At 37.6% G+C, this 12,142-nt stretch overlaps 1 protein-coding gene across 1 annotated transcript; it reads left to right on the top strand.

The window, feature by feature from the left end:
• Window positions 1-6,633: 6,633 nt before the first annotated feature.
• On the top strand, window positions 6,634-8,990 carry LOC140205372 (sacsin-like). Its single transcript, XM_072272967.1, has 2 exons — window positions 6,634-7,789; window positions 8,940-8,990. The coding sequence occupies exons 1-2, from the start codon at window positions 6,764-6,766 to the stop codon at window positions 8,988-8,990; spliced, it is 1,077 nt and encodes a 358-aa protein (XP_072129068.1). The 5' UTR covers window positions 6,634-6,763.
• Window positions 8,991-12,142: the final 3,152 nt, after the last annotated feature.

Below are 12,142 nucleotides of genomic sequence, written 5' to 3'. Positions count from 1 at the left end.
GTGCCTCAATGCATCTCTCCATGATGTTTCTCAATGCAAATATTCCTTCCCTTGTTCCTGAGGCTTTACAAAAACCAAACTGTCTTTCTCCAATTTCATCACTGATTGTACCTTTCATTCTGCCGAACACTATTTTCAACAGTAACTTGACGCAGTGAGACATTATGCTTATCGTCCTGTGTTCGTTACATTTTATGGTCCTTGGCTTTTTTGGTAAGGTGATAAATACCGATTTGAGAAAGTCCTCCGGAAGATTTGGACCGGGTTCAATGAGAGCTAATTCCTTGAACTTTTCAGTAAAACCCTAATTACTACCTTAGTAGAGCAACACTAGGACCACTTTGATCACTTTGCACTAAAATGGACTTTGTTTTTTGTTGTAATTATGTTCTTTCTTGTAAAAGTCCTGGATAATTTATGTTTAATTTATCTTTTTACCTGTGAATGCTGCTTACAATTTGCTATGTGCCCACGATGCTGCTAGAAATAAATTTTTCATTGCACCTGTGTGCATGTGTGCATATGGCTACATTTATGACTATGACTAACCTACTTTGCCCCTAGATTCTCCCCCGCACCTACACACTAGGAGTAATTCTTTGTTACAAATCAATCTGCTAACACACGTTTTTGAGAGTTGGGAGGAAACCAGAGACGGTAATAGGAAGGACATGCAAACTCTACAGAGAAAGCATCAGAGTAGCACAAACAGCTCAGGAACGAAAATGATAATAGCTGCACTCAGGATCGGTTGTGAGATTCCCGTTTTTTGAAATACAATTGAACTCAATATCCTGTTGACAATTTTTGAATATGGTAAAGAAGAAATAGCAATCAGATAGTTTTTTGTGTCTTACACTGGAAAGGAAATGCATGTTAATATCAAAAGAAGGCAGATTTCTGCTTATCTCTGATGTTTGTCACCATGCATATTATTTGTGAATCAAAACTCCATGTGAAGTAGGAGAAGAATGTAGTTATACTACTTTTAGAGAAGGAAACATTTATTTGTTGGAAATGATGTTTTTCCAATATCAGGGTTTAAAATTATTCACAAGCCTCAAAACAAAACTTTTTATAATAGGACCTTTATTTAAAACTTGGGAAGTTTTTCCCTCAAAGGCAGTACCAGTCAGGGAAAGCAAAATCAAAAGCAGAAAAAATGTGAGTCTCTTCCTTAATGGGAAGTAGAAGGAATGGAAGTAGAACTTCTGAATACTATTAAAGCATCAGTAGATAAATAGGGATGAAAGTTTACCAGGATGTGAGCAGGAAAGTGGAATTGAGATTTCAGTTAGATCACTACAATCTTATTGAATAGATTCAAGGGATTGGGTGGCCTACTCCTGCTCCTAACTCGTGTGTTAAAAAGCAAAATGCTGTGGATTGATTGAAAAAATAGTCAGGATTATAGACCAATTTAGCAATGGATTCATCTACACATACTGCAAGAAGAATATTTTTAATTATGCTCTCACTATTTTTTCCCCTGATCCATTGGATATTGTGTCTTTAGTCAGAAGAAGATGTGCAATTCTGTAGCATTTTTATACTCTTGGAATGTCCAAAGTGATTTAAAACACAATTAAATGAATACAGCAGCCAATGTTATACTAAGGAATTTCCCACAAACGAGTGGAATCTAGAACACAGGGTATATGATGAAAGCAGAAACCTGTACTGAGTCATGTTTCTACAGACACTAGATTCAATGTATCCAATAAAATATTTATCACTATTGAAGAATTTACTAAGACTTGACTTTATTTTACAAATAATTTTCACAAAACATATACTGTATTCAGTATACAGAGTTATAAATTATACAGCATGGTAACAGGCCATGGTGACCAAGTCTTGCTGAGTTAGTCCTATTTGCCTGCACTTGGGCCCATATTCCTCTAAACCAGGGATTCCCAACCAGGGGTCCACAGACCCCTTGTTTATTGGTGTTGTCCATGGTATAAAAAAGATTGGGAACCCCTGCTCCAAACCTTTCCTTTTCATATACCTGCCTATATGATGTAATTGAACTCACATCTATCATTTTATTTGACAGCTTTTTCATTATACCCACCACCTGTGTGGAAAAACTTCTGTTCATACATTAAACCTGTGTCCTCTAAGATAATCTCTACCCTGGAAATAACAATGGGACAATCCACCTTACCTATACTACTCTTGATTTTATAAACAGAAAGGCCTTTGAATGAACCTGTATGTGATCAGATGCCGTTACTGAAACTGCAGAACATGCACAGAAGTGGTTACCTGCAAATCTTCTCAAAGTCCACATATACACACATACTGTTAAATGTGCATGAAGTCACTTTTAGTTTCAAGAACTTGCTGGGAATCATAAAAATACAAAATACTGAAAATTTGAAAAAACTAAATGTTGGAAATGTGAAATAGAGGAAAAAAATGATTGGAACTCTGGACAGGTCACACAGCAAAAAAAGGGGAGAAATTCATCAAGAGTGGAATTTTTAGAAGGGAGATTGATGGCAGTGATAAGAAATGAAATAACATCCTGGTTAAAAAATATTTGGTGCTACCAAGATAGCTCAGTAAATAAACATGATGCAAAATGTACTACTATGCCATATATAATGTTGGAAATTCTGCAACAATGTCTGTCAGAGAGAGAGCATTGTAGGACTGAACATAATAAGATATAATGGATATTAAGCAAAAAATGCATAAGATTCACATTGCTGAAACAAGAGGTTGATATTATTTAAAATGCTTTTGAATCTTTTTGGGACATTGTAAGAAATCATAAAAGCTCTCAAAATTCAAATCTTCCTTCTGATTAAAGTAGCAGCTGTTGGGTGAAATGGAAAGGGAATAAAGTCAATAGGAAAGAACAGTGAAAAATATTCTTGCAGTATGTGTAAATAAAGACACTATTATATTACTCCATAATCCTGGTTATTTTACTTGTGAATTTCAAGCATTTTACATTTCCAGCTGTTGGTTCACATTTATTCCAATACAAAGCTTAGTTCATTAAACATCACTGTGGTTTCTTTCTCCTCATTGTAATAGGCATATTGCTAAAATGTATGAATAATCACTAGTTTTTTATGTTTATAGGATTTTACTTCCAGGACTTGAGGAGAGATTTTTGCCTGAAGATCTTTGTGATACTTTGCTGGATCATCTAAAGAAGATTGCTTATAGTCGTAAGATATTTACTTCTGCTTGAGTATAATGATACCTTATTTTTTTGTATTTAGTACTGAAAACAAAAGGACTATTGAGATAAGATTGGTCTTCAATGAAAGCATCTTATTAGCAACAGTTAATCATCAGCCTGTTTATGGGCCAAGTATACAATGTTGAGTTGTTTTTATAAGAAGCAGCAGCAGTTTACACTTAAACCCAAAAGTAAATTCTGCCTTTGGAGTCTTTGAAGATGCAGTTTACCTTATTTCAGTTTGACGTAACTATATTTGTGAATCGCAGCCGTATAATCTTGGAGTCAAAGGTTAGTTGGAAATCAACTCTTCTTTAGAGTAACACACATTAAAGTTGCTGATGAATGCAGCAGGCCAGGCAGCATCTCTAGGAAGAGGTACAGTTGACGTTTCGGGCCGAGACCCTTCGTCAGGACTAACTGAAGGAAGAGCTAGTAAGAGATTTGAAAGTGGGAGGGGGAGGGGGAGATCCAAAATGATAGGAGAAGACAGGAGGGGGAGGGATGGAGCCAAGAGCTGGACATGTGATTGGCAAAAGGGATATGAGAGGATCATGAGACAGGAGGCAGAGAAAGCAGGATCTCCCAGTGGCCACACATTTTAATTCCATATCCCATTCCCATTCTGATATGTCTATCCACGGCCTCCTCTACTGTAAAGAAGAAGCCACACTCAGGTTGGAGGAACAACACCTTATATTCCGTCTGGGTAGCCTCCAACCTGATGGCATGAACGTTGACTTCTCTAACTTCCGCTAATGCCCCACCTCCCCCTCGTACCCCATCCGTTATTTATATACACACATTCTTTCTCTCTCTCTCTCCTTTTTCTCCCTCTGTCCCTCTGACTATACCCCTTGCCCATCCTCTGGGCTTCCCCCCTCCCCCTTGTGTCTTTCTTCCTGGGCCTCCTGTCCCATGATCTTCTCATATCCCTTTTGCCAATCACCTGTCCAGCTCTTCCATCCCTCCCTTCCTGTCTTCTCCTATCATTTTGGATCTCCCCCTCCCCCTCCCACTTGCTGATCTCTTACTAGCTCTTCCTTCAGTTAGTCCTGACGAAGGGTCTCGGCCCGAAACGTCGACTGTACCTCTTCCTAGAGATGCTGCCTGGCCTGCTGCATTCACCAGCAACTTTGATGTGTGTTGCTTGAATTTCCAGCATCTGCAGAATTCCTCGTGTCTTCTTTAAAGTACTTTCCTTACCTAGTTGAAATATCCATGTTTAATACAATGGATATTTCTAATTGGGACCTTTGATCTACAGCGGTGCTCAAAAACTGCAGTTCTGCATCATGACAATAAAACCAGGGGAGAAAAGGAACAGAACTGCTTTAAGGATTTGAAGTTTTGATAAGCTCTCCTTTCATTCTTTTAAGGGCTTGACAAGAGAGATGTAGGGAGGATGCTTCCCCAGCTGAAAAGGCATGAATCTGTGTACACTTTTTGAAATTAAAGGGTCAATATTTAGGATGGGCCTTTAGAATTCTCTGCGATGGAGGCCTGTGGAGGCTCGATTGTGTTTAGTCAATCGAGTAATATAGGAGTTGTGCTGGAAAATGGTGTTGCAGTAGAAAATCATCTTAATAAATGGTAGAGCAGGCGTAAGTTACCGGATGGCATTTTCTGTCTGTTATTTCCAATGTTTAATCAGATGATTCATTAACTGTGATAAGTTTTAATGTACAGAATGATATTGGAAACAAAGCACTGGAAATTCTTTATTGTGTTCTTCTTCCAGAAATATTTGCCAATGTCATCTGTTTGGATGTGAATACTGTGAGGCAGTACATTTGGAAAGCTCTTCCAGAGGCCTGGAGTGGAACATTAGGTCCCATAACATGGGATATTTTAAATAGGCAGCACCCACCAGTGCATTGGCTTGCAGAATTTTGGAATTTCTTGAATAACAATTGTAAAACATTGGATAAGTTTGAAGGATTACCACTCATACCACTCAACTCACTAAAAGATTGTGCAAACAGTATCCAGCTAGCACATTTGTCAAAAAACATCACCACAATATTTCAAATGCAAACTGGTTACAATTTACCAGGTACAATTGCAAGTATAATTTCAAGAGCTGGGGGCAGCATAGTTCAGAGCACTGATGAATTTCTAAAGCATCAGCAGTTATCTGAGTATGTGTTTTTACCCAGCCCAAATAATGTCTTAAAGGTTTTTTTAAATCTGGGTTGTGATCAGGTAGTAAAAGAGATTGACTGTATGTCAACCGAAGACAGAAGATCTTTGAGAAGTTTTCTTGCAGAAGCATCCATTTTTGAGACTGATGAGATAAATATGTTATTCAAGTTACCAATCTTTCAACAGATGACTTCCCTTAGGCCGTCAGACAAAGGGTTTATCACAGCTGGACCACATGGAGCCCTGAGTAATGATGTCTACCCTGAGATCCCAGATGATGTGCCTCTACCAGAAACTGTACTTAAATGTGTAGATGAAAATGACAGGAAACTGCTGCTGATGAAAGGAAAATTACTGACAGCAGCAGATGTTGCTTTGCTCATGTTGAAGGGGGTAGAAACCCAAAAGTACGATCCTGAGCAAATTGAAAAGGTAATGCTCTGGATTCTAAAACATAGTGAGATACTTTTTAAACAGAAACCAGAATTATTCAGCAAATGTAAAACACTTAAATTTTTAACATCAAAGGACAAGGTTGTACCAGCTGCTTCTTTATTTGATCCAAATAATGTGGCGTTTCAGCATCTCTTTCAGACAGAGTATCAGCACTTTTTTCCGCCCCCACTTTATTGTAAGGATGAGAAAATTTTGCAGGCATTACAAAAACTGGGGCTGAAATCAGAAGAAGAGAATATTTCACCAGAAGACATTATAAAAGTTGCACAATTGATAGATAAGCAACACAGCCATACTAGTGACATTGACAGTCTTTGTAAAAAAGCAGACGTTTTAATTCAATTGTGTAATACAACTTCAGTTTTGGCTATTTGTTCGTATCAAACCATTGAACAATTATGCTGTTTGCAGTGGGTGCCCTGTAACACTTGTCCAAAAACACTGACAGAACATAAGAAAGTAAAGATTAATTTTTATAAGCTTGAAAATGTAAGGGATTTGAAATACGCTAACATCGTGGGGCTAGTGATGCCACTTACTGACAAGTTCATTGAGAAGGCAGGCAAAATCCTGGGGCTACTGAACTTACCACCAGCTGAGAAGGTGGTTGAAAACTTCCTACTAATGGTTAACCAGATATCCAACTCTAGTAACACTCTTCGTAATTTTCTGGCAGATTTGCAAAACATCTATGAACACATGCAAAAAAACCTTAGTCAATTTAAACCACTTCTCCTGACTATAGAGCTGCCATGGGTATGGAATGGGGCTGGGTTTACACATCCTCACAATATTGTTTTCTCCTATCCTGAAGATTTGGATCTCAGTTGTTATGTAAAAAAAATCCCACAGGAAATCGCTCAGTATAGAGAGTTACTACTTGAATGCGGGGTGAAAAATGGTTACAGCAGCAATGAAGTTATTCAGATACTGTATAAGATAAGAGATAATGCAGTTAAGATGAACACTGGCTGTGGTAGCCCAAGTGAATTGAAAACCGTTATTTCCATACTGGATTGGATGCGCAGAAATAACTTTTCACCCAAGAGTGACCTTCCTGTCCCTGTGCGGAAAGGCACCCAAGATGGATTCTGCTTGAAACCATGTTCCAAAGCTGTTCTGTGTGATTTAGATAAGGGAACAATGGAGGCTTTTAATAAATGTGATGAAAATATTCATATTCTTCATAAAGATATAAGCATCGCCATTATTGAATGGCTTGATGTGCCCCCTTTAAGCAGCAAAATGCTGCAACCTGAATTAATTGGAATTGAGCAATATGGACAAGTAGAACCCATTGTACTGAGAATTAAGAACATTTTGAAAGAATATGATCAAGAACATGACCTGCTCAAAGAGATGCTTCAAAATGCTGAAGATGCTGGTTCTACAGTCTGTAGTTTCCTAGTAGACATGAGACAACACAAAGATTCACCTGAAAGTCTAATTGATCCTGGTATGGCTTCATGTCATGGACCAGCACTCTGGTCATACAATAATGAGTGTTTCACTGATGAAGATTTCCACAATATAACTAGAATTGGGACAGCTTCCAAAGAAAAACAGGTTGATAAGATTGGAAAATTTGGACTTGGATTTAATTCTGTTTATCACATAACTGATGTCCCATCCATCCTCAGTGGAAAATATTTGCTTATTTTTGACCCAAATGTTACTCATCTTAAGAAATATATTCATTCTGTAACTAACCCTGGAATAAAACTTAATCTGTATGAACATAGACGATTAATTCAAAAATTTCCTGGACAGTTTAACCCCTACAATGGAATATTTGGATGTAATTTTAAGATTTCCACTGGGGAAAATTTTTACTATGAAGGAACCCTCATTAAGTTGCCCTTTAGGACTCCAGAGGAGGCTGCAGTGTCAGGGATCTCCAGCAAGTATTATAATCAGAAACACATCATGGCCTTGGTGGATAGTTTCAAGCAGACATCAAAAGATCTCATCATATTCTTAAAGAATGTAAGAAAAGTTTCACTAAAGTTCATTAGTGAGCATTCAGTTCATGAAAACCAGTTAATTTCTGTATTCAAAATGGAACGGCAAATACTTAACATAATTGAGATGGCAGATAATTTCCCACTGAAGAAAATGCAAGAAAACGCTATAAGCATATTGGAAAGCACAAATAAATTTTCCAGAAAAATCAGAAGTCTAAGAATTTCAACTATTATACAGGTTACAGAAGAAACAATAGATAATCCCAGTCATAGAAAATATTGGTTAGTTCATACATGTTTTGGAATGGCAAAAGCCTTGCAGTTTTCATGCAGTAAAGCAACAAATACTTATTTTGCCCCTCCTCTTGGAAGCGTGGCCATTCCACTCAAAAAGAAGAAAGAAACAGGACACTGGACTCCGAACACAGAAGCTCAGTTGGGGCAAGTGTTCTGTTTTCTGCCTCTTTCCCTTCAGTGTGGTCTTCCTGTTTATATTAATGGAACGTTTGCTGTCACATCGAATAGGAAGAATCTTTGGAGCTCTGGACTAAAAGGAGAATGGAATCAAGTTCTTTTGGAAGATGCAGTTTCTGCAGCTTACATCACATCTATTTCACTCATGCAGCAAATGTCTCAGAAAGGAGAATTTGAAGATTATGATTACTACACATTTTGGCCTAATGTGAAAAATGTGGATAACCAATTTAGAGTTATTGTGGAAAATTTCTACCGAGCAATTGCACACGGAATCAATGGTGTTAGAGTCAAAGCATTCAGCAATGGACAAGGCTGGTGCACAATAAACCATGCTCGTTTTTTGGATTCTTCCATTGTTGAAAACAAAAGGGTCGGAGAGATTGCAATTACTGAATTTTCCAAATACCTATCAAAGCCCTTAATTTCAGTTATGTTACCAGATTGGGTTAGGCACGGTTTCGTTGCCAGTGGATTTGGACATTTGATTGAACAAAACACATATACTTGGGAATCATTTTACAAGGAAATTGTATTTCAGAACTTAACTACACTAAGTCCCATTACCAGAAATATCTTTATTATTTATGCAATTGATATGAGGGATACATATATTGATGAGATGCTAGTGACAAGACCTTGTATTCCATCTAGCGGGAAAAGAGGCCTCCAATACATTAAAAATCTTGTGCATCCAGAGGGCAAAGTTGCTTGTCTTTATGATGAAGAAGAAGGACGGTTTCCCCTAGGACATACTAAGGATTTTCTCCATCCTGAGAGATTGTTAAGATTGGAAATGCTTGGGATGGTAAAAGACAGAATTGCTTTCCTTGATTTAATTGAAAGAGCAGAGACAATTGAGAAAATATGGCCCCTTGAGAGGAACAAAGCATATCAACGAGTTCGCCATATTTTGGATTTGCTCAAAGATTTGAATAAACTCAGCAATGAAGACCAACAAAGTTTACAGAGTATTTCATTCCTCCCAGCTTTTCTCCCACATAGTTGGGAAAAAGATAATACTTTAGATGCTGTAGTTTTACAGAAAGCAAAGGATGTGTACAGTTGCAAGTACTATGCACTAGTAAGTATGATGGAAATGGTTTTAGACAAAGAGCTGTTGAAAGGGATCAAACTGTCTGCAGAAGCAATTTCTTATCTAGGTTTGAACAAACAACCACCTGTTGAGATTGTGTTAGAACAACTAAAGCAGGCATATGTGCGTAATAGTCTAACAATTAATGAACTGAAACGATTAACTAAGGAATGCTACTTCTACTTGAATAAACAGTTAAAGGGAGATTCAGAATTAAAAAACACAATCTTCAGTGCTGCTCAAGAACTTCCTTTCATTTTAGTACATGGACAGTTTGTCCCTGTTGAGTTGGTTGCTTGTAAGGTTTCATTTGATGCTGCTCCATACTTATATGAACTTCCTAAAGAATACATAGAGTGCGAGGAATTATGGAAGTGCCTAGAGATCAAGGAACATTTTAAACTGCAAGACTATGTCTCTGTTCTGACAAGAATGTCAGAAAAATACAGTGGGACAAGGCTCTCTGATAGTGATCTTGCTGTGTGTCTTAGAATTGTAACTACAGGATTTGCAGAGGCCTCAGAACAGGAAGATATCTTGCAGAATGTTCTCCTGCCTAATCAACATTGTGTCCTTCATTCTGCTCAAACATTACAGTACAATGATACACCATGGCTTGTCATCGGAGATGACGTCAATCTCTGCCACAATCAGATCGCTAGAGAAACAGCTATCCGTTTCCACGTTCAGACAACAAAACACCGTGCAATGAAAAACCTTGAAGTCAAAGATTTGTCGTTATGGGCACAAGAATTTGGCCAGCAGGAAAAATTAACAGTCCGTTTAAAAAATATCATAAAGGCTTATCCATCCAAGAAAGATATACTGAAGGAGTTGATTCAGAATGCAGATGATGCTGAGGCCTCAGAAATCCATTTTATTTGGGATCCCAGAAAGCATGGCAACACAAAGACCTTTGGTGAGGAATGGAATGCACTTCAGGGACCTGCGTTGTGTGTTTACAATAACAAGAAGTTCACTGACAAAGACATTGAAGGTATACAACAGCTTGGAGAAGGAGGAAAGCGTAACAGTCCAGAGAAAACTGGAAAATATGGGCTTGGTTTTAATTCAGTGTATCACTTGACGGACTGTCCTTCTTTTATATCAGGTGACAGCGTGCTGTGCATCTTTGATCCACATTTAGCCGTGCTGGCCACAGCAAAGCCACATTCCCCAGGAGGTATGTTTACAGTCAATCAGAAATTTAAAAATACATTTGAGGATGTTTATACTACTTTTCTCCCTACCTTCTTCAATCTCGAATTGGGTACCATGTTTCGGTTGCCAGTGAGAACAGCAGAAATGGCGGAAAAATCTGATATCTCAAAGCAAGCAGTCACAAAGGATGTAATTCTGGAATTGCTGGAAGTATTGAAAGAAGATTCTGATAGTCTCCTTTTGTTTTTAAATAATATTAAGAAAATCAGTTTTCATAAAGTGGAAAAGAAAACAAGTGACCTGCATGAAATCTTTACTGCAGAAGTAGAAATGTCACTCGAAAGCATTGCCAAACGGGAACACCTGAAGCATTATATCCAGAAGTGTTCAAATTACAAGGCTGTAGTATCCAAAATGGAATTTCACCAAGTGATATATGAAATGGAGATTCAATCTTCAGTCAAAAATCCAACCAAATGGATTTTGGCAAATCAAGTGGGTGTTCATGAAGCAGGATTAACTGAGTCAGTGCAGAGCTTTTGTTCAAAACTGGGCCATCCATTTTTGCCCCGGAGCTCTGTTGCTGCCTGTATTAACTGCAGTAACTTTCAAGGTAAAGCCTTTTGTTTCTTGCCTTTGCCCATAGAAACTGGTCTGCCCGTACACATCAATGGAAACTTTGCTGTTGACTTTGCCAGGCGAGATCTTTGGAAACAAGATGGCCAAAGTGGAAAGATGAAATGGAACAACTTTTTAAAATTACACTTGATTGCACCTTTGTACGCAGATTTACTTGATTACATTCGGGTACATTTACTTGGTAATAGAGTAGGTCCACTAAAATCTGACAGTTTGGAATTATGCCTCAACGTCATTGAACCCAGTTATCTATACTTCTTCCCCCATGTCTCTGAAGAAGTTCCTCAAGAATGGCAGTTAATGATAAATCAAGTTTACAAATGCATATATCAAAAAAGCCTTTGTCTGATCCCAATAGCCAAACATGAAAGTAATAAGTTTCATAATGAGAAGAACATTATTAATATTTTTTGGTCCAGCTTGAGCAAGGAAAAGAGAGATGAAGTTCCTCATTTTGTAACTACTCACATCACAGTGAAACTGATAGAAATTCTGGAGGATATTGGTATGAATTTAGTCTTACAATCTAACTTTATGCACAAAGTTTTGAAGAGTTTAGAAAGAGCTTGTTTGGAGGTTTCTCTTTTAAACCCAGGAGCAGTCAGGAAGTTTCTTCAAATCCATCCACTGAACAATACAGAGGTAACAAACAGTAACTACCCATTCCCACTCAGTGAATCCTTGATTAAAGATGGTGCTAGATGCATGACTCTTTTAGACTACTGTCTCTCTGATGTCAAGGAAGGAAATTATAATGTTATAAATCACTTACCTTTATTGATCACACAAGATAATATGCTGGGAAAATTTAAACGAACCTCTCCCAAATATATTACTAAATTCCATGATTTATTTCCAGAATTTCAGCCACACTTTGCAAACTATGATGTCAACAAAAGATACAAGGATCTTCTTATTACAGCTCTTTATTTAGAAGATTTTACTATTTCAAGAGCAGAGCAATTTATCCGAAACAAACTTGGATATAGATTTCAGATTAATTCT

This window comes from Mobula birostris, chromosome 11 (genome assembly GCF_030028105.1).
Source record: "Mobula birostris isolate sMobBir1 chromosome 11, sMobBir1.hap1, whole genome shotgun sequence".
NCBI lineage: Eukaryota > Metazoa > Chordata > Chondrichthyes > Myliobatiformes > Myliobatidae > Mobula > Mobula birostris.
The sequence above is the reverse complement of the archived record's forward strand: the minus strand, read 5'-3'. Positions and strand labels throughout refer to the sequence as shown.

Excerpts from the sequence above, each read along its gene's own strand:
- LOC140205372 (XM_072272967.1), top strand. The coding sequence starts at position 6,764 with ATGAACACTGGCTGTGGTAGCCCAAGTGAATTGAAAACCGTTATTTCC. Across the intron at positions 7,790-8,939 it reads TCATCATATTCTTAAAGAAT|AGGGCAAAGTTGCTTGTCTT; the intron begins GTAAGAAAAGTT and ends TTGTGCATCCAG.